This window comes from Mus caroli, chromosome 3, assembly GCF_900094665.2.
Source record: "Mus caroli chromosome 3, CAROLI_EIJ_v1.1, whole genome shotgun sequence".
Classification (NCBI taxonomy): Eukaryota; Metazoa; Chordata; class Mammalia; order Rodentia; family Muridae; genus Mus; species Mus caroli.
Genome location: NC_034572.1, coordinates 103,996,049 through 104,023,268, shown reverse-complemented (window position 1 = coordinate 104,023,268; position 27,220 = coordinate 103,996,049). Strand labels below are relative to the sequence as shown.

At 37.5% G+C, this 27,220-nt stretch overlaps 1 protein-coding gene across 4 annotated transcripts in view; it reads left to right on the top strand.

Moving 5' to 3' along the window:
- Positions 1 to 27,220, top strand: part of Ntng1 (netrin G1) — a 345,729-nt gene that overhangs the window by 260,385 nt on the left and 58,124 nt on the right. For 2 of the 4 annotated variants that reach the window (XR_003836246.1, XM_029475564.1), the window contains exons 5-7: positions 9,266 to 9,292; positions 19,443 to 19,508; positions 22,006 to 22,065. Coding sequence is in view for 2 of the 4 variants with exons in the window: in XM_029475564.1 (XP_029331424.1) it covers positions 9,266 to 9,292; positions 19,443 to 19,508; positions 22,006 to 22,065 (153 nt within the window). In the remaining 2 variants the exon portion in view is untranslated. The remainder of the gene's footprint in view (positions 1 to 9,265; positions 9,293 to 19,442; positions 19,509 to 22,005; positions 22,066 to 27,220) is intronic. The other 2 variants (XR_003836247.1, XM_021157555.1) reach the window with 2 other exon arrangements.

Here is a 27,220-nt window from a genome sequence, read left to right as displayed (position 1 = left end):
TTCATTGTGCTTATATTTAAGACTTGGAGCCTTTAAAGACACATGCATGTTCATCAAGATCTTTATTTTTATTTTTCAAGTAGAAAGAAGCTCTGTCCAATATAATGCCTACTCATTACTTTCTTGATTCTTCTTGTCCAGTTCATGAATAAATGTATTAAGTAGCAATGTCTTACCCATGATGTTTTTCTAAATGCAGTTTAATGTTCTCCTTGTAAAAGCTGTATCTCCAACTAAATATAATGTCTGTACATCTCCTTCTCAAATGGTGTACTTCTACAATTAGTAATACTCTATAACAGGCTTGAGAGATAGGTCAATGGATAAAGCACTTTATATGTAAGTTCAAGGACCAGAGTTTAGATACACCAAATCAATTAAAGCCAGATATGTTAGTGAGCATCTGTAATCCCAGCACTCCTTCATCAAGCTGAGAGATGAAGCTAAGAGAGTGCACATCAGAGGTTCTCAATCTGTGGGTCATGCCCACTCTAAAGTCAAAGAGCCCTTTCACGGGGGTTATTCGAAGATGACCGTAACACAGAGATATTTACATTGCAATTCATAGCTATAGAAAAATTATAGTTATGAAGTAACAAAAAAATAATGTTATGGTTGGCAGTCATCGCAATATGAGGAGCTGTATTAGAGAATCACAGCATTAGGGCAGTTGAGAAGTTCTGCTGTCGAGCTCATGAGCCTACTAGACAAAGCTGTGCAGCAACAAACAACACACTCTCAAACAGAGTGCAAAGAAATTTCTGACACCGAAGGCTGCCTTCTGACCTCTACATGTGCAACATGGCAGGTGCACACAAGATTTATACATGTGAATACCTGCCTATACACACCGTACACATAAACCCATACCATCTTTCTAAATTCTATGGCAAAGTAAGAATTAGAAAATTTTGTTTTACTAATTTTTACATGGTCACATCACATTATTAGAAATGTCTAGGAAGTTCAGCCATAAAGTAACCTGTTTGACTCGGTATTTATCAAACTTAATTTATTTCATCAAATGTTTAATAGCTTTCTACCAAACATTCTTGTGGGCATGATGGTCTAAAGAATTTCTTGCAGTCTGCCCTTTAAAGAACGCCATGGAGACAGATAAAGGCATAGTCAGTTCCATTATAGTTTATACTTTACCTTTCTCTAATCTCCTTCAAATAAGGACAATTAAATTGATCTGACATTGACTTTTCAGATGTCCAACTTGAATTGTTGTACAATATCTCCTACTCCTCTGAGGAATGGGAAGTAATTTGATGACTATTATATTATTTTCCCTGGTATTAAATTTGCATTGACCAGTTTCTATAGTCCCAGATGTACACATTGTTGTGTCACCAGCCAGTCAGTTCCCTAAGCACTTTAAATGCATTAGTCCCTTCTAGACTCACACCAGTCTTATCAGATCAATGCAATGGTTTTACATTTTCAAATATGGAAACATATGATTATGATTCATGTGACTCAGGTTTGCACAGATTGTAGGGGTGGTATGAAGACTTACACCAAGGTTTTTCTTCCCTTTAATGATCATTTCATGTTTACTCCTCTGGGTCTTTGAGTAGCCATCTCTGGCTCCACCGGGAACAGATTTCCACTTTGACATTCATTCAAACAAGATGCTCTTCTCTAAGTCTCCCGGCTCCACAGAGCTCTGACTGCTATTTCTTGCCCATGAATCCTTTCTTCCCTCCTGTACTTGTTCATCATTTCCCATCCCTGTCTATGATCACTCTACCGGATTGTTTTGTTCTTGTTCTTATTTTCAGATTTTTAGGGTTCCCTTTAGCATTTCAGTCTGTCCTCTTGTTTTCGTTTGGGACTTAGCAGTCATGAGCCAATTCTAGGTCCAGACATTTTAGTGAGTATGAACCAACTTTACCAGCTGTCTGTACAGATCACATCATAGAAAGTTCATTTCTTTCTCCAAGAGTACCTTCTCTTCTTGCTTTATTGAAATTTTGCTTATGCCTTGAAGACTCTACCTAGGTGATAACTCATCAATGAAGTCTACTTAAACTCTCCTATGCAAAACTAGCTATTCCTCTCTTTCTCTTTCACTTTAATTTGTTGTAGCATCTCTGGAACTAATGGAACTGCTTGGCTATTTCTAACAAAGATGTCAAAACAACAGCTATTGATGCTCACTTGGGCTTTTGAACGTCATCAAGTACTTTATATACATTACAGGCTTAAATTCCCCACAATATCTCCATTCATTGTGAACTAATATTATCTCTTTTGAATTATGGGGGAACACAGATGCAGAGAATGAACAAGATTTCCTAAGATATCACAGCTAATGCATGTAAAAGAAAAAGAAAAGAGACAAAGGGAAGAGAAGAAAAGAGAAAAGAAAAGAAAAAAAAAGAAAAAAAGAAAAAGAAAGGAAAGAAAAGAAAAGAAAAAGAAAGGAAAGAAAAGAAAAGGAGAGAAAAAGCCAGATTTAAACTCAGCTCTGTCTAGCTACAGGATCTGAAACATTAGCTATTTAATAGCCTGGCTGTGTTTTATTCTTAGTCCTTTTAAGTGTTTATAGAACTGTTATTCTGGCAAATGATTGAGTAATCCTAAATAATCCTATAATGCATGCATGACTAGATTGGCTTCACATCCATCTTCTTAGGTCTCCTGAAATATGTGGCCTTCACAGTCCATCAGCTCTAACACCAGAGTCTTCAGTCTCCAACAGTGAGAGGCCATCTGAGATCTTGGAGGAAATTCAATAAAAAACAGGCTCTTTGGTACTCACTACTCATGCAACCATCTAGAACCCATATGCTGGCAGGCTGGTTGTCACAGGCCTCCGTGGGCACCATTCCATACCTGGGTTACTGGACTATTTCCAACCTCTGACCTCAGCCCTTGGAGCTGAGATCTTCTATTCAATCACCGTGGTGTGAAACATGCAGGGCCAGCTATGCGTGCAACAACCTTCTAAACCCAAATATTACAAGCAGAATTCCAAGCTTTTCACATGTAAGTCCCAGCCCTTCTCTGAAGTTCATAGGGAGAGTTATGGTTCTGAGTGCCACACTTTCAGGAATTTTGAACGGTAGGACAGCACATATATATTATGTGGTAATAGAGCCCAAGGTCAAATATCAACAGTTTTACTCAAAAATCAAGCATTTGACATGATTATTCTCACCAGGGGAAGAAGAGGAGACAATACATAACAGTTAGTGGCTTTCTCTCCTGATTACTTTATATATCACATTAGGTTGTGTTTCAGGAGTACTTTGGAAAAAACTTTTCATTTTCACATTTTCTGTTTACACTTGAGAATGGTAAATAAGAGATTTCAGTCTGTAGTAAATAGAATGACTGTACATTATCGTGATTATGGCCTAGAATTAAAAAGCTAATTCTAAGTTGAATGTTCAGTGTTCTTCTCATTTGACTGGGTTGATGTTGGGCAAGTGACACATCCTCTTCCATTTACATTTTCCTCATCTATAAAATTAGTCTGACTATTCATAGAGTTGACATAAAGATCAAATTAACTAATAAACGTAAGACCGTGCTGGGGCCATACCACATTTGAATTTAGTTGCTATAATTATTGTGTTCACCCTGGGAGCTAGCACAGGATCAGCAAACTTTCCCCATGGAGATAGCTATATGGCAAGATAAACTGTGCTCCAACACCATGTTGCTATCCATAATACAAAATAAATGCTATGACATTAAAAATACTCAAAACCTTATGACCAGTGTATCCTCCTTCCTGCAATTAAACCTGCACGTGGCATCAGATAATCTTCCAAAGTCTGCATTGTAAGCGCAGGAGCAGGAAATTTAAATGGCTTTCATGTTAATAACATCAGGCTGAAATATCCTGCCAACCACATCTTACCATATGCACACTTCCTCCGAAGGGGAGGGGAGAATTTGAGGGCATCCAGGTTGCCAGTCCTCTTCCTCAGACAGCAATGACACCATAATGCCACCATTTTTCAGGAGATCCCTTTTCAGAGGTTTCCCATCTTTGATGAGTTTATTCTCCCATTTGTCAGATACATTAATACAGGAAGTCAGGTTAATGTCACCTCTGTCATGTCTGCCATGTATACTTCATTTCCAGAGCCCTTCTATGACAGAAAGGTGACTTGACTCTCTCAATTTGGAAAACTTACATGAGGATTCTATAGTGTCATTTTGTGAAGGCAACCTCATTTCCCTCACTTTCAAGTCCTTGGGAGACAGCACACCACACCTGCTAACAACAACAGCTTGAACTAGTGACCCAGACTGGAAGACCCTGAAGCAATTCCTCTGGAATATGAAGGAGTCTGCAGAATAATTTCTTACAATTTCTGACCTCTTATTTATAGCGCTTTAGGACTAAGTGTTCCCAATGGCTACAGCCTGACTGGAAGATTATCTACTCACCTACTTGATGGATTTTTCAGACCATCCATCCCATCAGTGGTCATTTTTTTTCCTTGCATTCCAAGTACACTGAATCCTTATCATGTTGCCTCCTTCATGACGGAAAGCTGCTAACCTGTCTATCATTGATTTTCAAAGGATTTACAGCTTAAGCACTACCTTAATCTGCTTCTGCAGATTGGTTATTTATTTTTTAGATCTCTGCCATGTTGACTTCTGTAAGCTTAGTATGTAAATACCCTTTAGCTATTGGCCTGATTGAGGAAGAGCTAGCCAAAAAATGAAGGAAATATCATGCTATAATATTCTATTATGTTCTTGTCCCTGTCCTCAGCAGAATTCCGTTATAATAAATATTAAAATATATGTGGCAACAGAAAGGGATAAACAATTGCTGACATCGTTCTGCCTTTCTCTTGCTACACATAGTGACAGAATGCCTCTTTGGTTTAGTTGTGTGCATTTCTTTAGTGATATTGCTAGAAGCATCAGTGCTGAAATTATCCTTTCTTCTGCAGAGACTCTCACTAGAGATCACCCACACCTGTGTTTGCCTCTCTCAGGATGAGTTTACACTGCTCAGACAGGGGCTGGGAGTCACAAGCTCCAGCACTGCATATAAAGGGGTCAGCTTGGGTGCCTGCGGCTCCTTAGGCCAGTCTGTGAAAGGAAAGGCTGAATAGATGATGTCTTAAGTCCTTTAAGATCTCAAACTTTTACCAACTTTTTGAGACTTCTTCCAATCAGAACTTTAATCCCAGCCATTTGGAAAGCTGAGGCAGGAGAATCATAAAGGTCGTCCAGGAGTATAGAGAGGATTATAGGGTAGACTGGACAACTTAATGAGACCTTATCACAACCACGAAGTACAAAGAAGACTGTAAATACATCCCTGTGCCAAGCACTAACCAAGCAGGTGTGAAACCACACATCCAATCCCCAGGACCAATTGGTACTTAGTGAAACATCACTGTATACTACATTGTCCCAACACAATATGAGAGACACAAAAAGGGAAAGGGAAGTTGTCTTGCTCCCTCGGTGCTCTCAGAGAAACACAGCTGAATCACAGGAAAGAAAAATCCATCATGGAAACCTGTACAAAAAGCTATGAGATCGTGACCATGACAAGACCAGCCAACATCAGGAGTATGGAGAAAGAAGGGAAGAAAATGCTCATGAGCTCAGTTTCAAAGGTAGAAATGTTCTGTAGGCAAAAGTTATCAGTTTACATGTAGCAAACAAAGAAAAAGAAAACTGCCAATATGTGCCTAGACACATATCTTAGCCCCAAGCATAATCTTAGTCATGCCAGCATTCATGGTTGCAGTGGCCATTGTAGAATGGGATCAGATCCTTTGGTTCAATTTTATGGAGCCTGAAGACACCTTACTTGCCAGTTCTAGCCCATCCTGCATCATTTTCTTGAGTTCTTAAAGCATTTCTCATGGTTTACATACTGCCTTTCTAGTGGATGTAGTGGGTTTTCTAAGTTCTTCAGTTCTCTGCAGACAACCCAAAGCAAGGAACTTTTGACATTAAAATAGGAACCATTAGGAGAAAATAACATTTTGAAATGAATTAATGGGCATCCCTTGGTGCTCAGATATATTCAATTTCAAAACTCCTTATTCAAATGAGCAGTTTAAAAATCTTTTCTGAGCAATTACCATTTTTACAGACATGGAATAAAGAGTGAGTCATCTGGCAGTACCTCAAAAAACCACATCGCACAGAGTGAAGAAGAGCCTGAATTCTAAGCATCCAGTGTTAGGTAATAGCATCTTCATGAGGAAAATAGAATCTCAGAATAGTCACAGTTGGCACCGTGTGTGGACTTGGAATGGACTGGGCTCTCCTGCACTCGAGGCCCCCAGAGGAACAGAACCACTTTTGCATCTTTCTGAAGCATTCTACAGCGGCAAGCAGTGCAGTAGGCTGCCGTGCAAGCTTGTTTATTATTGTGTCTGGTGGAACTCCCTGAGCAGTTCACCTTGCATTTATGCATGGCTCTCTGCCTCCGTGGAAGTTTGAAAACACATGAAGAGTCTCTCCCTGCTATCTTAACTTCCATTCTCTTTGATGGATTGCAACAGGCAAGCAGTGCCTTGCATGAGAGAAGAGTTTTCAATCATGAGGAAACTCTGAGCCTCTGCAATTGATGCTGAAATTATGATGCTGCCATCGCGCCTCACCCAGTAGGGAATTTGCAAAACTGAAGGAAGGAAAAAAAAGAGAGAGAGATTCAGTACCAAGGCAATGTCACATTGCAGTAAAGACAGTTGACTCAACTTTTGGGCTTTGAGTCTAGCTGTCCTTTGCAGAAATCACACTTCTCTTAAAATTCAGTTCATAGGAGATAGTTGAAATATGGAAATTTAGTTTGCCAATTTTGATTGAACAGAGATCAGTAATTAAGCTGGAGTATTATAAACTATAAGCATTTAGGGACTGAGGACATGGCTCAGTGGGTAAGGTACTTGCTCAAACACAACCATGAGAATCTGAGTTCAGATCCCCAGTATCCAAACAAGACTTGTCCAGTGGTACATGCTTATAAAACCTAGTGCTGAGGGCAGTGAGAAGACAGCCAGATTACATAGGCTCATTGGCAAACCTGCCCAGCCAAACTGTTAGATTCAAACTGAGTGAGAAACCCTGTTTTAAAGCTGCATATGAGGCAGAAGGTGGCATAATCGACCATCCTTGGGAGGAGAGGCCCTCGTTCTGGCAAAGATTATATGTCCCAGTACATGGGGAATGCCAGAGCCAGGAAGTGGGAGTGGGTGGGTTGGGGAGCATGGCAGGGGGAGGGATAGAGGACTTTCAGGATAGCATTTGAATTGTAAATATAGAAAATATCTAACAAATATTGTTTAATTTTTTTTTAAAAAGTAGGATGTATCAGGCAGTGGTGGCGCATGCCTTTCTTTAATCCCAGCACTTGGAAGGCAGAGGCAGGCAGATTTCTGAGTTGGAGGCCAGCCTGATCTACAGAGTGAGTTCCAGGACAGCCAGGGCTACACAGAGAAACCCTGTCTTGAAAAACCAAAAAAAGAATAAAAATAAATAAAAAGTAGGATGGAAAGGAATAGAAGAAGGTACCTTACATTGAACTCTGCCCTGTACATGTTCAGACTAAAGGGAGTTTCTATCTTTCCCTTTTCCAGTATTTTCCATACATCATAACAATCCTTTACCCCTTATTCTCCCCTTTCTCACATGGACGCAGAAAAATTAACTTTATTTAAAAGCACCCAAAGCTAGATGTCTCAAAGAAAGGTACAGTGATCAGTTCAGTTAAGCAGAAGGCAGTTGCTTGAAGATTAGTGCTAAAATAGAAGCTTAACAATTTTTAAAAAGATTTATTTATTTATTTATTTATTTATTTATTTATTGTATATGAGTACATTGTAGTTCTCTTCAGACACACCAGAAGAGGGCACCAGATCTCATTACAGATGGTTGTGAGCCACCATGTGGTTGCTGGGAATTGAACTCAGGACCTCTGGAAGAGCAGTCAAGTGCTCTTAACCACTGAGCCATCTCTCCAGCCTGAAGCTTAACAATTCTTACAGTTCCTACCTGTGAAGAACATGTTTGACCAACTCATTAGCATCTCCTACTTACTGCCTGCATATTCTATGTTAAGCCTTCTTCAGGGTTATCTCGTTCAGTCCTCACAACAACCCACTGAAGTAGATATGGTAGGCACCTTCATAGACGGACTTGAAATGGCCAAAAATCACCTAACTAGTGAATAGTAGCAATGCAGAACACTCCAGAGGACAGCAGGATCCTCATCTCATTGTCACCAATACAGCAACCATAAGCTTATGTCAAGAGGTAAATCTCTAGTATTTAATCAGCAACATCTATCACAGAGCTGCTCTAGGAGTAAACTAAGACAGTAAGAGTAACTAATGCAAGAATATTACTTATGAAATAACAGCCTTCATGATTTCCATCTATCAATTTATATAATAATACTCACAACGAAAAACTAAGTGAACACTGAGATCACAAGGAACTTCCCAAGACCCCAAAGTTAGTATGAATTTAAGAGTTGGAGCCATCCATCATCCTTTGAACCTAGATGTTCTGGCTGCTGAGATTGTGCATTAGGTCAAAGGATTATACTGCTTGGTAAGACTCATAATGCAGATGCAGAGTAAATGAATGTCCACATTTCTACTACATCAGGCCAAACTCTGAAATGTGAATCAACGAGAAGCTGAATCATTGGTGAATCCATGATCAATATGAACAGTGTAATGCTTTCTTGAATTATTCTGCTCAATTAAGTTCCTATTACAGGGTTTAATCCATGTATCTGACAGGTAAAAGAAGAATAAGAAGGTTGACTATGTGAAATTAATCAAACAAGCTGTCAAATGTTTTTTCAGCTGTTAATGCTTGCACCTCATAATGCATCAAGAGAGACCTACTGCACATGCAGCTATATTTGCACGGGTGCACATAGGGTTTACTCAGTAAGGTGGTCAGAACAAAAGCCTAGCTCAATATGCTCTGAGTCACATAGAATTAATCCATTGATATTGTAAATGAGCATAAAATGTTCAATGTCACCAGGCACCCTTGCACTACTGATTGAAAGTGAGCATTAATCTTTCAATTCCGATGAGCTGAGGAGTTTGTGAATACCTGCAAATGGTTCCAGTACTTGTGTATAAATACATATACACATATTTCATGCAAATTTTTCTGTAGCAATTTCTAATAATCTTAGTTACCAAGTGTCACATTTGTAAGACTTTTATGATGAATCAAAGATGTCACATAGCAAAGAGCTAACACTTCTTTATTGTTTTGTTTTGTTTTTCCTCTGCAGGTATCCCCAGCATTTCCAGTATCGGTAGTAAGTAAAACAATCACCAAACCAAATCTAGGCTAGCTTTGCTTTGTTGTTCAGCACCTCAGGGCTCTTTTCTTGTGTCCATTTCTGATGCAATAGAACATGATCTGGCTATTCAAATTTCCTGGTGGCTGTCGGCATAGGTGTACTGGGAATACAGATAAAATGGTGACTTGTGCACCTCTTCCTTAGACATGTAATGCCAGTTTCCTTGACAGCTTTGAATTCATAAAGGCTACCTAAATAGAGAATCAGTTGCTTAGTTGAACACTTCACATCTATATAGACTATTCTGTTTAACTGTATTTAGTAACCAGCAAAAGATGGCACTCTCTCCATAGGACCGAGTGTGGGTTTCTAATGTATCTGAGAGAAGCAAAGAAGGGGTCTCCATGAGTGCCTTGGGTGTGTTCATTGAAATTCAAGGAAAATTCCATGAATATTGGGAGGAAATCTTTTAATGCAGTAAAATGTAGGTTTTGTGAAGGCCTGAAAGATGTTATGAACTTTAATCATCCTAAGGAATTAGATACAATCAGCTTGCTCAATGCCCATTCCTCTCTCCTAAATTACAGTGGTCCATTCATTATGGAGTCCTTTGCTTTCCCTTTGGTAAGGAAGGGGTATACATACAAAGTATAGGACTAGGACTAAAAACCCCTAAAGAAATCTCTTAGTAGATATCCAATCAAGTGAAGAGAAACCTTCCCTCTACTCTCTGGATAATCCTTTCCAACATCCCTGCTCTGAGCATCTCCAGCTACCCCCAAGAGACTCAGGCTGCAAATCATGTCTGAATCAGTACAGCCTTACCCATGCTGAAAATGTTCATTTCAAACATGCAGCACAATACTGTTTCAGGGCATAATTTTACACAATTTTTACAACATGCCCTTTATAGCCATGCAAAAAAAAATCTTGGTGCAACAACTGAGTAACTGATTTAGAAATAAAATACTGACGGAGCCTTAGTTATGGACTATAAATGGAAAGAAGAATATTTCCCATGATGGTCACTCGTCAAAGGCTTGTGCCATAAAAGCTGTGCCAGGGATAATGTTCACAGTGTAAATAACAGCATTTGAAGCATTGCCAAACCCAACACCCTTCTAAAAGCATAACTCTGATCATTTGGATAAAGAAATTTGCCACTTCTTATACATGCAAGGCCAGCTCTTCTAATTTCTAAATCAGTTCAGTTTACTTAAACTTGTGAGCAGGCCAAGACACTTATCTGTTAAGCGATAGACATGTTGACTACCATGAAAATCAGCTGCTCTGTAAGTAGAAGCAGCATTTGCATCCATTCTACCACACATCTACAATTGCAGCTCTGTCTTTGTGATCTTACAAAAGTGGTATTGGGGTTACAACCATGCCAATGAGGACGTTCAGCTCTGGCAGTCTAATATTTCTGCTTTAGTGCTTGCTTTTGCCTATGTGTGTACTTCAAAATGCTCCTTTCAGGCCTTGACAACTGTTTTTGAGCAATTTTAGAGCAGAGGGAACCAGAAAGGCTCTCATGATCTGGCATGTCCAGAGTTTCAGAAATGGATGAATGGAAAGTAGTTCTTTGGTGCTGGCATGTGTTTCTGCTCCGAGAGGCAGATGTGTGTTGCATGGACCTCCGACTGTATCTGCTCACTCCACATCTCATCTGGCCGCCTCCACCCCATCCCCCATCTCTGAGCATCAGCAGATGTTGACCTTTTATGCACTGAATCAGGAAATTCCAATTTTGTTTTGCACAGTTACCTTTTGAAATCAGTGGTGACCTGAAAGGATGCTGTGTTGTGCCCTTGGAAAATGTACTAATCTCAATTATCAGGAACCTGAGAAAATTTTACCACTAGTATCTGTGGGAAAAAAAAAAAAAAGGTCTATGACTCAGAATTATATTCTATAGTCTGAATGCCCCTGGCTCTTCATCTGAAAGCACAATGGGTGTTTGGGATTTTCTTGTTTTGGTTTGTTTGGGTTGGGTTTTGGTTTTTCTAATCAGTAAGATGAAAGAGCATTCAGTGCTCTTCCAGTATCACAAAGGACTAGCTTGCCTGTTGCCTGGTTTTTAAGGTAAATAGTCAAACTATAACATCATCAACTACGATGGTATGTTCCAGGTGTGTTTAATGGCATTAGCAAGTTCCTTCTTTGTGGCCTTACACGGTGCCTGTTGTGTGTACTGGTGAATTTCTCTCCCCTCCACAGAGGGAGAATTCACATGTAAGTGATTCATGGACAGGCCTAGAAGGTGCAAAGGATATGGGTACATAGCTTCCAGGTTCAAGACAGAGACAAGGAAGCTGCTTAGATACTTAGCTGAGGCTGGGTACTTCCCAGGGCTTTTCTCTTCACTGTAAAGAAGGAATCAATGAATACAATCCAAACAGCTACCTAGGAAGATCCCACTGTAACAGATGAAACACCCAAGAGGGTCTGATCATCGAAGTGGATTTCGTAGAAAATAAATGATGTATATTATCGATGTAGACTATTGATGTATGTAACCATAAGTTTACATGCATATGCCATTATTTTACAATGGCTGGAGGATTTAGCTCTAATAGACTTGAGTATAGATCTCATATTGTCAATGTCAGCATTAACATTCAAATACCTGGACAGCGTGGCTATCCTTTCCGATCATCTGCTAAGAATATTTAAGAAAACCAATTTCCCATTAAGGTCATTTGTACCTGATGCTGTCTATCTACTAGAAAACAGGGTCCTCAAACATTCCCAAAGCACTTGATCTAAAACCTAGTCATTTTGATGTGCTTTGACCCATGGCTGAAAAAAAATACTTGTGGTATTGTCAACAATTAATGAATCCCAAAATAGAACTGTAACCAATTGAGTCTTGTGAAAATTGTTTCTATATAATCTCATATGATGGCAATTCACTCAAGTCTCACTTTATATGAGATATGCATATAATAATTCACAATTATATCTAAGTGAACATTTGTTGATGCTGATGATCCAAATTAATAGATGCTTTGTTGTGGGTGTTTTTGTTTATAGTGAGAACCTAATCATTACCTTCTAACATGCATTTTCTAATTCTCAGTCCAGCAGTCCAAAGACTAAACATGTTAAACAATATATTACAAAGAGTATAATTAGGCTGGCAAGAACTGTCCTACAAAGGCAGATGACAGATGAGTCAGATGCAAAAGGTATACCCTCTAGAGAATGACATATGACATCAAGAAAATACATTTTAAAATCTTGGAATTTTTAAATAAATGCCAAAGGAAATCCATAAAGACAAAATAGGGATGTGGCTGGTTTGCAACCATCACTACAGATTACTCTCCTAAATAAATTTCATCTGACTGACAAGATGGTATACAAAGCATACAACAGTGATGGGGCTATTTGGCATCCCCCCCCATGCCCCAATTATTAAAATGGAAATAACAATTCACTGAAGGGAAATATCTCATTTTCCTGTTTTCTTTTATAATGAGCATTGCCTTCATCACAGAGTTAAAAATTCATCTCTAATTTGATTTAATTGGCAGGACTATTAAACAAGGGAAATGCTACCTGCAGGGATCCATCAGCCTGTTGAGAAATCCTAGAGATGTTTTCATACTTGAGAACATTTGATGCCAGTTGGAGACCTTGTAAAAGTTGTTTTCCATTCAGCATCCAAATATTTCTGTGCAGTGCTGATTTGTTGTAGAAACTTGAATGCTGAGAAGGAAAATGACAAGGTTAATCGGTTACCCACCCAAGGGTTATTAATAATCACATTCACTCTCTTCACAGAGCTGCAGTGTCTGTTTGATTCCCCCGCCTTTGTTTTAATACTTCTAAATCCCCCCAAATAAAAGTTTCATTGCATTGCCCTTTAACTAATTAGATTTTATATAATGAGGGGGAAATGATCAGGCTAGTGTAGCAACATAGCAAATTGCATGGTGTGCTACATTAATTTTGAACTGTTTGCTGATGTTCCAGAAAGAAAGCTAAGATCTCAGGTGCAATGCCTTTTGGGACTATTTTATCATGTACCCAGTATCCTCATCACAGATCCATTTCATATTTGTGTAACTAGCATTTCATATTCATGAAACCTTTGTTGTTATCCTAAAATTGAATGAACATTAGGACATAGCTGCCTTTTTAATCCTGGATAAAATCACATATTCTAATGAGAGGGGAGGAATCTCCCACTTAAGAGAAGAAAAAATGGAGAAGTTTACCAATCTTTATTGACCAAAATTGCTCATCTTGAACAAATTGGCTTTTTTAGGCTCTATCCTTTACCTAGTCAATTTTAGAATGCCAATTCACTTTTTAAGTGTGAGCTAAAATCTCTACTTTGCTAGTTGTCTTTGTAAGATAGGTTGTTTTCTAGATAGAAAATATATCAGGGTTCCTGTAGTGAACCCTCAAACAAGTTACTGTGAATCCCTACCCTGCAGTAACTCCTTCCAGGGTGTGTGAATTAAAGTCTTCTTGGAGTACACATCTTAAGTGAGTAGGTGACCAACTGACCACTCCACTTCTTTGGAAATATTATACAAAGATATGTGCTTTGTGTATTGTAGGGCCTTGTACCTCAGGTTTCCACAGAATTCTGCTTTACAAATTTGAGGCTCCGAGTGAGCAAGAAAACTTTCCCAGTGAATTAAGAGCTGGACTGTCAATCTAACTTCATAGCATTAAATGAAATAGAAGAGAGTACATAAAGGAAAAAAAAAAGTGAATATATTGACTCCTGCCAAGATTCTTTCTATGTAGTTAAGAAACACTTTGATTTCCGAATTGGCCCATTTCTGTGCAGAGAACCACAGATTTTGAAGAAAATAGACATTATTTTGCAGTCACTTCATTGTGCTGTCAGCACAATTTGTAAGCATGGCAACTGAGGACAAAGGATTCTGAACCCTTATCCCATCAAAGCGTGGACTTTCTCCTCCATTGGACAACTCCCTGATGTGCTGACCAGAGAGGAAGTATATAAATGTTGCATTATTATAGATCACAAAGCAGCATTGAGGCATGCAAATTATGAAAGATGCTTACACATACTGTATGAAAATGAACCAATCTTTTTATCTGTTGAAAGAGTTGCTTACAGAAAAATATGGTTAACTGTGTCATCCCAAGGAAAGAGTTTCTACTATGACATTAAATGCATCTCTCCCACCAGCTTAATGATGAAGCATTTCTCAGAAGTAGAGTGGTATCTGTGAAGACTGCAAGATTACCTCCAGGGGAATTTCTCCTGAAGAGCTTTGAGATCTTCTATAGACTCTTGCTAGGAACATCAATAGCAGTATTTCAAGATTTCCCAAGGAACACTAGCAATGTTTATACAAATTCAAAAATACCCCGTGTTGTTGTTTCCACTCAATTTTTCACTCCGTATTCCCTTAGACAGTGCTTCATGAAGATTCACAAGCATCTTTCCAGTACCAGCTTCTGTCACAGTGGGCTTTTAGAACCAAAATATTATATCAACACTAGTGCCATTAATATATTTGAAGAATAACTTTTCTAACTTCATCTTAAACATGAAGCAAAGGTAAAATTCCAGATAATATCTAGTTTTCAATTCCTACCTTAAACCTTTCCTATTAAGAGATAGCCTCTTGGTTATTTAAAACACCACAATGCAAGATAGTATGTCATGAATATTCTAAAAAAAAATCTACATTTTCTCCTTGATGAGAAAGGATAGTCAGTTTACTCAGTACTTAAACTGTTCACAAACTGAAACTCAGTTTTTATTTCTGATTACTAAATGTCACATGATGGAATATTCTCTTCAAAATTTGGTTATATAAATCAAAAGCCTCTGCCTAAAGATTGCTTTTCAGTTTGATTGACTATGCTGTAGGGACTAGAGGGTCAGTTTTAGCAATTCTATGATGGTGCTTTTGAATTTACAGTGCAGAAACATTTCTTGGGGCACAAAGGAGAAAATAAATATTCTTTCAGATTCTCATGTTTAGAATGTGAATCTCAACTTTTCTAATTCATGAACATGGATTTCAAGTGTTACAAATACATTGTTTCATAATTTTTCACAAGGATTTTTAAAACAAAAATCCAGCAAAACTACATATTTGAATTATATACTAAACTACTATGTTTCCAAATAGAAACATGGAAATTGCCATCCCTGCATTGGGAAAGGTCGAAATCTAGTATTTATCATATTTTGAAAAATAATTTGTTTCATTCTGAATAGTAGAGTTTATTGATACAGTTGCAAACAAGATCATTCCATAGAGCAAGCTGTATCTTAATGCGCTTCATACAGGTCAGAATAACTTATTTGGGAGAAAATTAAGATTAAAAAATTAGGGGAGCACACTCTTCTCCCTGCTTTGATAAATATTCTAGAAGAATATTTTTATTATATTATATTTGATCTCTGTTGCCACAGTAACCACAATAGAAAAGAGATAATGGCTACTGGATACTCACTGCAACACAGTTTCCATAACAATAAATGTCAGTCTCCACTTTACCAATGAGAAAACTCAGGCTTAGAGAAGTTAAGAACTTCTAAAGTTAGAATTTGAGTTCTGGTCTGAGCTTTGTTTATGCCTACCATATTTTAAATAAATTTCCACTAAACAGTTATTTTCTAGGCTCTTTATAAATAAAATTTGATTTTTAAAATAGAGGAGAAATATAACCTATTACAGATATTATTATACTACTTATTTTTAAGAGCACATTCACAGCATATATATTATGTTCTCTTTATCTTGTATACAAGAAGTCTATGAAGTCCATTTAAGGAGATAGCAACACATAAGTCTATTTTACCATATGAGCCTGTGTCACAGAAGACCATTCCTGAGTGTTTGACCACCTGCAAGTGGGGATTCCTCCCCAACGGTGCTATTTCAACTTTGACTGAAGAGTAACTGTGGTAGTAAAAAGGTTCACAACCAAAGCATGGAACCAACAAGAATATTCTCTCAGAGGGGATTATTAAGGGCAGATATGTCATCCCATAGGCTTTGTGCCTCCATAACTTCAGCGTGATCTTGTTAAGCCAGGAAGAAACCACTGTTGTGATAGAACTTATCAGCTGAAAGAAATCATGGAGATCACTTCTCTAGCATCTTTGTCTTAAGCCTAAAGAAACTGGAGTTTGGAGAACTTAACAGCCAGACAGCTCCTAAGTGGTACAGCTGAGACCAGATTCTTCATCTTATGACTCTCAAGGCCATTTGCCTCAGAATGAAGCACCACTCTGAGACTTAGAGATTCTCCTAGCTGATTGGGGAAATAAAATGAAATCAATAAATTTGCAGCAGTTTTCCCACTACTATACAAGTTCTTTTGATGTAGTATAAGATTGCCTATCTCTACTGTTGATCTACTTGTAACAAAGTAGCCCAGTAGCTAAGAAGTCTCGGAGGTTTCGTTACATCTGGATATGATAAGATAGAAGATGTTTCAAGTATGCTATCTGTATACTTTCCAGTGCACCTAATTTACTTCAGGGAATTAAATATTTGTTCATATTTATTGATAATCAACTTAATGACAGAATCTTAAGAGAAGAACAAGAATGAGAGAGTAATACGATAGTTTTTGTTGTTTTCTAAGTTGGCCTTGTAATTATAAAACAAAATATATTTTAAATTTAAGATGAGATATCAAGTTTTTCAATATCTCATGCTTGGCCAGATATCTAAGCATATATGGATAGACAGTAGCCAGATAGGAGGTTTTTGGAGCCACAGATAGTAATACTCATTTCTCAGGATGTTTTTACTTCTTCAAAAATGCATAGCATATAATATTTGTACCACTGGAAAATTAGACAAGGAATTATGGATTTGTTCAGGAACATTAGCAACCCTACATAACACAAACTTCCAGGAAAAAAGAAAATGTCTAATTCTATTCTCAAGCAAAAGCAAGGGATTCCCTTGCCCAAGATACTAACTTAATGACACAAAATGAAGAGAGATATTCTATGTGGGGGACACATAATAACTACTGTCCACCTAGAGAATCTCACACAGTTCAGCTAAATAGTCTACACTCTTAATGTTCAAAACAGGTCAATAAACTACAACCTCAAATTCCCAGGGGAGAAAAGAATCCCTAAAAAACAAAAAAAGAACTACCCTAAAAGACCATCAAGAAACATTTAATATATTGGAATAGGGAATAAAGTTTCATTCATGGAGTTAATTACTAAAATTTATTTATAAACTATTACAAAATTGATTAAATTTCTTTCATTCTTTAAGACTTCCACTTTATAGCCTGTGTCAGGCCTGGAACTGATTATGTAGTCCAGACCAGGATTTAACTTGTGAGAATTTCCCAGTCTTCACCTCCCAGGTGCTTAGAAAGTTGTTTAAAATTCTTGATAAAGTTTATGAACAGAATAATGAATTAGATAGTTGCGTTTATTTCATCAAAACAAAGTCATTAAACACTTCACATTACAGTTATCAACCTTATCCCTACTTAGGACATTTATTTGCCTCTCACTAAGCTAATACTATCTTAATTTGGTACTAACAATATAAGTAACTAGAATCAAGCTAATTAACTAAAATAGTTTAAATAAACAATTTTGGCATGATTCTCTCAAACTGTAAATGTACAACTTCCCAAAGCTGACCACAAGAAACCAATTAGACTTATTCTACTAATTGAGTACCCACATACTGTCAAAATGGTGAGATAAGAGTCAACACCTTATGAATCACCCAGGTATCTGGTGCATGTGTAGCCAAGTATTTGTTTATTTAACAATGTCCAGATGCACATTTGGAAAAACATGACATTCCTTTTCTACTCATTTAATTTTAATAGACACAGAAATATTAATATTTTTCTTTGCTCGTGCATCTCCATGTATGAAAAAGGAGGAGAACTGGGGGGGGGGTGGCACCAATGGATCAGGGAGATTAGTTTTTCAAACAAGTCATTTAGAGTAATATGAAAGTTCCATGTCTTCCGAGAACTTTATTGGCTATAATCTAATGATGGAGGAAACAATTTGATAATACCTGTTTACAGTAGCTCAGCCACTTGGTATCAATTTCTCAATTATCAGATACTTATGGAAGGTCCCTCAAAGGCTTTGTTGGTCTTTGAGGAGATTCAATCTAATCAGGGTGAAAAAAAGTAGACCTATGAAATTTTAACTAGCAATATTAAAACTCAGGCCAGTCCACATTGCCAACAAGAAGTCAGAATGCACTGAGGCAGAACAGAGTCACAACTGCCCCAAGGACTGGGTAATCACCAAGAATGACACACAAGATGCATGTTTCTGAGCTGTTTTTAATGACTGAGATTTAAATCATGAAATAGCTGCTTTTCTAGCCATGGTCTTTGATCTTATTAAAACTACCAGATTCAGAACATCAAACCTTAAACATGAAGCGCTTCTTGCTTTCTGGGGTTTTGGAGTTTGTAGCTGATGGACCTAAAACAGAATTAATAGTATAAAATAAAACTATGTTCTTGATTGCTTCCGGTTTATAACAAGTAACTTTAGAAATGCATCTTGAGGCGAAAATATATCCATACATACAAGGTCGTAGATGGGATTGGAAGACCTTCGGGCCACTCCTTAGCAAGAATCACTAGTAATCCCTCTTCCTTCTCTGAGAAACTGCATGCATAAAAATAGGAAATAGATCCACTTCTTGTCAGAGATAATGGCTCACACTTAAAACATACCGCAGAGGATTCTCATGAAAGACTAATGCAGCCAGTTCATATCTGTAAATATAAATTGAGTAGAATAAAAACTTCAAGTGAGAAATTATTTCTCTAGTGTTATCTTCTGGCTTCAGGCACCAGCTTTTCATATCAGTTTGGATTGTTGAAGTTTCTATTTGGTTATTTGTGTAAGAACACTCTACTTATTTCCAAAGTAAAGGCCAAGCTTCGTTAAAGAAGTCACTATACAAATAATGTCCATTCAATGATTTGGGAGTCATCAATTGCTTGCTCTTGTTTGGTGTGGAAGTCATGTTTTGTTTAAGTGCATCACAACCAAGTTAAACAAGTAAAACAAACAAACAAGGTGTGTGGTTCATGTCTTTGTCCATATATATATTTTTGTTGTTGTTGTTATTTAGACCAAATGACATCATACCTGAAAATAACACTCCCTGATTTTTCCTGATGCATGCAGCTCCTCCAAAGTTTAATAGGATATGGCCGAATATTTCTTCCCTTGAGGTTTCTAACCCAAAACAAGGTAGGAGCATCTAAATTCCTACTGATATAAAAATCCCATGTTTGGGGGGGAACTCCTATATACCATCTTAACAAGAACTAGAACATTACCACGGATGCTTTGTCTTTGAATGGATCCTAATTTGAATCTTCATTTTTTCTAATATGAATATAGTCCCAGAAATATTGGAGTGAAAGAGGACTGAGGGGAAAATCAGATGCAACAGGATTTATAAGTCTTGAAAAAAATGTACTTTTATAGAGTCTCAAGAAAAGCCTAGAGTTTAGTTGTCAACATAGCATGGATATAAATCTTAAAAAAACATGTGGACACTACAAACTCCTTCCTTCCCTTTTGCTCTTCTTAAGTAAACTCACTGGTTGCCTCCACTGTTCTGAGGATCAAGATGAACAGATAAGGGCATCACTGAAACTCCCAGAGGGACTGTTTACTATTACTCCATATCAACTTGCAAAACTCTCTCTCTCTCTCTCTCTCTCTCTCTCTCTCTCTCTCTCTCTCTCTCTCTCTCTCTCTCTCTCTCTCTCNCCTCCCTCTATCCTGCCCTCCCTTTCTTTCTCTGCTTCTGCCTCTGCCTCTCTTTCCTTTATTTTTCATATATCTATATCAATGCATGATGCATGTATACACATTCTAAAACATTCTCTTGTTGGAATTATCCTTCCATCCCATTTACCAAGGAACATTCACTTTTACCAGCTTAGAAAAAAAAATTTCCTGGTCTGTTCTCAGAACAGTAATTATTTTATGGCTTCTGGTGTCAGAAGGAAGGAAGGAAAGAATGAGGAAAGGAAGGAACTAGAAGCAGAAGGAAAGAGGAAACTAACAGTAGGATTACATAGGAAGAAATAGAATTATTAAAATGGATCATAAAGTTGTGAAGCTGAAAGATTAGATTAACGTTAGATTCACACCAAGACCTTCCTATATGTACATGTGTTTGTATATAAACAGGAGCTTATCTCAATAGAAAGCAGTGTTCTTTTTTGCCTTCTTTCTCCAAAAATAAAACATTCATCACTGACTTCTGCCTTCTTTAGTTATAGACAGGATGTTGCTTTTGAACTCTAATGAATACAGATGGAGGAGGAAATGAGCAAAAGGAGGAACCAGGAAATAGCTACTAAGCAAAACAAAATATATTAGCAATTTGTTGAGGAGTCAAATTGGAAGGGCTGCATTTTCAGTCCACTATTGGAGTGATGAAATCGAGACTGTCCTAGATACATACATTACTAGCAAATAGAATTACCTTAATCATTTGCTCTAAATGGATTTCTCCAAGTTTCTGGGTACATACATGGAAGAAGAAATACAGTTCAAGTTTATTCCTGCTAATACCATTCCCTGAGGAGTGGAAGGGTGAGAGGAGAAAGGGTTAGCAGTCTTATTCCTTGGCAAGTTCACTGAGAGCACCTTTGAATGACACACAGTATTTCCCACTGAATTCAGTACTATGACAAACATACAAGAAAAGACCTCAGGCTTAACACTTCTCCACAGAAAGTTTTGATCTGAATAAGATTATTCTTTGTTCAAACCATGAAATGGACCCATTTGATTATTTTGCTGGTTTTGATGTCATGGGATTAAAGCTTTCAGAAATGGCATTAGAGAAGGCCAATTGTACAATTTTTTTAGGATGTGGATAAGGGGCTCAAATTAAGCTACTTAAAAATGTAACTCAGCTGGATTAAGTGCTTAAACTCGAAATACTAGTGCCGGGTAAAATGTCTGGTGGAGGACAATTCTGTGGAACCATAATTTATCTTGCCAACATCAGCAAAGACCCCCAGACCTTATTCTGTTTTTGTTACTTGCACAAGAAACTCATCATGAATCGGTGGAAAAGAAACAGCAGACTAGTTTAGAAGGACAATCCTGCCGTTAACAAAGGACAGCAACACTGAGGCAATACACAGTGGAACAGGAAACACAATTCTTAGAGGGACCCATAGTCACATGACTTGGAGGTCAAATACTGCCGAATGCTTGACCGTATGACTATGTTCTGAGATCTCTAGTAGGTTCAGCAACAACACAAATGGTCTAGATGGTTCATATATACACATTTGTGGTGACACAGAAAGAGTGACATGGTAAACTGAGGCACTGATATTGCTTGTTACCTCAACATTCCAACAGTTCTATGTGAAGCAGGACAGTCAGAGATCCTGGCACCTATATTGTCATGAGAATAGCACCTATATTGTCATGAGAATAAGCTTTGTTCACAGGACTCCTGATATAAATGTTATTTCTTTATATCTCTAAAAACAAAAGCTTTATTACTAATGACAGTGTTGAAACATTTGCAGCCAAATAGGAACTTTCCTTTGTAATTGCAACAGATTTCCAGGAAAAGAAAAAAAAAAAAAGATAAGAACATTCTCTTCATCAGGGCTCCACAGAGTGGGTTGGTAATAAGGTATTAATTACAGTTTGAACGTTTCACTATTGTCTCTAATTTGCTGTTCATTTTTTTAAACCTATGCAGTTGCTCCCAAATTAGCTTTGTCAACAGTTTCTTCTGTTCAAGTTGCAAACCACAAGCGAGGTAGGAATTCTTGGATTCATACAGTGATCCCATGGTGTTATGTGTTGTGAGACATTGCACTGTATGAATCTGGAATATCTGTGAAGTGTACCCATCAGCTTATCGGTGAGGCATGTTGACTGATACCCAGCTAATGCATCAACAAGTACCGAGAATGTTACATATATAAAAAGTGGCTTCACTCAGTAATTCACCTGCAATGAAAGATGCCCCAAGATTTGTTTTCTGAAAAACTAATGTTTTGGTAGGAATTATGACAGTTAAGATTCTTGGGTAGACCATGAGTTTGAGAGCTCTAACACCCATGCTCCTTTTATTGAAAATAAGAAAATCCACTGGCAGTGGGTCTCAAGGATGTTTGTCGTGATGCCAGAAAGGCAGGCTCCTTTTATGGTTCCCATTTCACTGTGTCAATAAGGAAATATATTTGAGTTTCTGATGCCAAACGTGGTTTTGAACAAATGTGCAAAACATCCATGAAAAGTTCTGGATTAAGTATTGGCCACATTCTAAAGTAATAGTCCTGTCACTTCCTTTAAATTAAAATGGGCAACTGCTCATCTGTGACTCATGATTGGCCTACTCCAGCTAGCATCTGTCATTCACAGAATGAAGATTTTTCAGGAAACATGAAGACCCTGTTTTTATTTCTTCACCAAATTTTCTTAAATGTCCTCTGTAACAGGTGTGTCTTGTATTCCACTCTTCACTGTTGGGCATATGTCTTCCTCCTTGTTTCTTATTTTATTTTCCATGAAAACACCTCTTGATAAAATCTGAACTTGGTTTGGTCTTTGTGGTAAAATATCAGGAGAGCTTTCTTCTTGCTTAATAAATTTAGCTGTTTTCATGATTGCAGTCAATAGTGAATTTATATTTGAAGCATATAGAGAAAGGGGGAAAATTGGTGACAAGATGGGAAAAGGGAAAATAATCACATTTAATCTATGTCCTGATGCATCAGGGTGTATTTTGAATTAAGGGATATTGAGAATGCCTTTGGAGGCAATTTAATCTAGGCTGGGAATTATAGAGAATAAATACAAATGAACCTGTGGTAGGTTCAGAGGGTTAGAAGTTGTTCTGGACTCATGATCTATATCACAGCTGCCATTATAACTATGGTAAGAAGCTTCCCCATCCATAATAAGCAATGCTGTTGAGCCAAACAAAAGAGATGAAGGAGAACAGAGATGAGAGAATTGATACTGTTTCATTCACTCTTATGCCCAATATACCAAAGGCCTATTGACGTGAGTCTGAACCTGTGACCTCTTGTTTCTTCAGTCAGTGCTAATTACTTGCAGACACATTTCAGAAGCAGGAAGAAGGCAGCTAATAGAGGAGATTTATTATTTAAAATGTACAGAAGGGTCTCAGAACCTGCAGAAGGATGAAGAACATAGTAGAGTGAAGAAGAAAAAAAAATGAAAGAGAATTTTACAGGTTCTTCATTTCTGCCATGGGAAAGATCTGAAGGGAAGCATCATACTGATAATTCAATGAAGGAAAAAGAATTTTCACAATTTTCATTCTTTTGCCATCTTTCTAAAGTAGCTTTGCCAAACCTTTTCTGTGTAGATGAATGAAATGAGTTTTCAACAGCTTTGGATTTGAGTAGTCTTTCCTTGTTTGAGGAAATGATCTATGACAACTAGAGTGTATGTTGTTGTCATTGCTATAGTCACATGTGTGATGTAATAATATAATTTCAAAAAAGGAGAAAAATAAGAAAAAAAGACATAGAAGGGAAAAGAAATCTTTTCTTCTTCCTGATACCACTTTTCTTCAATTGTCTTTGTCTCCAACTTTTGGCTTTCCTGTGATCCCCATCTGCTAAGGTCTTCCACAGCCAGTTTCAGTCAGAAGAAACCTTGTGAAAAACCTCAGCGAGTTGTGGGCCTTGGTTTCCATGGAAAGCCAATTAACAAATCAATTAAAGAGCCAACTATGAGCGCTTTCCCTCTCAAAAGCATCTCTAGCCTGCCTTAGTCTTAACTGGTCACTAATAAGCACCTCGTTATCATAAACACCTTGCATGACAGAACATGATATATATAAGATAGGTATATTATAGATCTAAGCATAGTTGTAAAAGTCAATGTCTACTGACTAGATCACTAGTCCATGGCTGAAGACATCTGAAGGCATATTTAATTATTGCACATTGGGGTTTTCTACTGTTTCTAAGGCTGATGACACTTCTGCATTTCCTTGATTGCATAGGAGAGCCCAACCCAACAAATATCGGACACTAAGTGTCAATCACACTCGTGCATGACTGGACCTCTTTCTCTTCACCTCCTCACATAAGGTGCCTGGTACACAAGAATCTTGATAAATTTGTTGCCTGTGCTCACTCTGTCACACCATGTATTCATGAATGTGTGCTTTAGAGACTTCAGCTCTGTTTACTGATGCAATAACACATGCCTGTTATGTTATATATTCCAATATGACTTGAAATTTAAAGATATAAAGGCACAGCAATGTGCAGAAAGCTACTTTTTTCTTCCTAAACTGGTCCGTACACAGATGCATTCACTCAGCTAATATAATCACTAACTCGGTTATTTCTTATTGTGTGGTGCTGTTTTTCTAAACTGTATAATGCGTAGGACGTAGTTGGACTCTCTTGGGCTTTGAGTGGTAGAAGAATATATTTAAATGTTTCTTTCCTCTGTGTTTTCCTCTGTCTCCTGTGGGAGAGTACTTTAAGATCATTATTCATTCACTTATTTTCTCATTCAATAGAATTTCTGAGTGATTAGCATATGTGAGGAAACGCTTTAAGTTCTGTGGTTATAGCTTCAAGCAAAGCAGATATGGTCTACACGCATGTGTTTATACTGAATAGATAGCAAGACCTTTTTAAAATGCAATTTTCAGATATTATAAATGCTAATAAAAACATAAAAACGGATTAAGATACTGGAAGATTAGTCCATTTAAGTGGCAGGGTTATTATTTCAGATGAAGTACTCAGAGAATTCTCTTTAGCCTGGACTTGACAAAGTGCTGGAGGAGGGAAATACTGAGTAGAGATGTCAGGAGAGGAATACATCCGACCCACCCAAGGGACAATATAATCATGGAAATGTGCTTCATGTGTTTCAAGAGCAATAAAAAGGCATCTTGCAACAAGTGAAGAAAGGGTGGGAAAAGTCAGGAAGAAGGCAAGGATTCATCAGCTAGAGAAAGAAGCAGTGAATTTTCTAATATGATTGAAATGGGAAGCCAATTGGATGTTAAGGAGTGAGGCACCCTGGGCTAATCTGAGTTTCTATTGGATCATTCTCACTGCAAGGAAATGGAGCTTAGAGATGATGACAACAATGTCAGTGAAGTGTGATGTTATCTGCAGCTGAGGATGAGATGGTGGAGACGGTGAGAAGTCACCTTTGCCACAGATATGAAAGCAGAGCCAGGTGGATTGATTCACTGACTGGTGTGGGTAGAGAAAAGAAGAGATGCCAAAGACAACCCTGGCATTGCAACCTAAGCAGTGGGAGAGATGGACTTGTTATTTCTTAGGATGCTGGTTGAGCAGCAGAGCTAGGAAGGGACCCCAGCATCTCAGTTTCAAACACCTTAACGTTAAGATGTTATTTAAATATACTGGTGGAGATGGTGTGAAGAGTGCCAAGTGTAAGACAGACATGCATCTGAATGGATTCTCACTAACCAGGAAGCTGGTTCGGGTTGGACAATAGTATTTTGGAGTGTTATACATGGAGATGTTTTTAAAGTCTACATATACATGATTTTTAAATCCTTAAAAACATCTAGGTGGCATTTAAAAAGCATAAAGGCCCAAGCACTAAACACTGAAATATGTAAACTTTGAAAACATAAAGCAAATATATAACAACAAAAACAATGAGTATGGAAGGAGGAGATCCAACATAGGGTTATACTGTGACTCTTTAGGGAAAGACTACCAAGTAACCCAGAGGATACAATTGTAGTTAATGAGCATAAACTTCAAGTGAAACTTGTTTGAAAATAGGAAATAGATTCCCACCCATGTATGGTTGCTAACATTTTAACATTTAACATGGCGAGGTAAAGAATTGAATTAAGTCAAGAACAATTTTCCCCAGAAGACTGAGTGGAAGTAAGAGGGTAGTGGAAAATATAGAAGGAAATGAGGTTCTAAGAAGGCTCCATAGATTCTAGGCAGAAAGGAAGATGTAGTAGGTCAATAGTTAGTCTCAGACCTTGGGACTTTTGATGTGCAGCACAACTCAAATTGGATCATATCAGGAAGGATCATGCCGCGATCTGTGCTTGAACAGAAGACTTGAAAACCAGAAAGTAAAGGATGGTAAATTAATAGCCTGAAAATAATAGGACAGTGTAATAATCACTTAAGAATTATCCCTTTGTAGAATTTTTATAAACTTTATTATAAAGTACTTCCAAATAAATTAAAACATCATACCAAAATTAACCATACCCAAATTCTATATAGCTTAATGAACAGATACATAGTTATAATTGATATATATTTTATGTATATATTCCTCTAAGCCTTCCAAATACTTTTTAAATTTTATATCCTCAAATATATTATTGCCAGAGAAGAAAGCTTTATCAAGGTCTCAGAAACATTCTCGAAAAAGTCTTAAAACACGAAGTTGTCATCAGCCTACTTCCTCGAACATCTTTGATTTTTAATATCCACTTACCTTTGGAAATACATTTATGATAGTACAAATGTAGTAGATTATGCTATCTTAAATAGCTATTCCCAATTCACCTATCAAATTAATAATTTGATTTTCAAACAGGATCCCGGAATAATTAGTGCCATCACAGAAATGAAGGCATTGTGGGTTTGGTGACTTGTTTTCCGAAGTAACTCACTTCAAGATCTGTAACTTGACTGCTGTTGGTAGCATTGTTATTGCTGTGACACGTCTTACTTCATTTTATTTCGATACTTTCATTCTCACACTGAAGTTCCACAGCCTCTTTCTCCCAATCCTTCTTCTCCACCTGGTCTTTCCTGTTTTCATCCAAAGTCCTACTCCTTACACATCTATATGACTAATCTCCAGTCAAGTGGCTTTCGGATTTCTACCTTGTTCTTGCTTCTCTTTTATACCACTAGATCCAACAAGTTCCTGGCACTGTAATGGCTCTCTTCTAC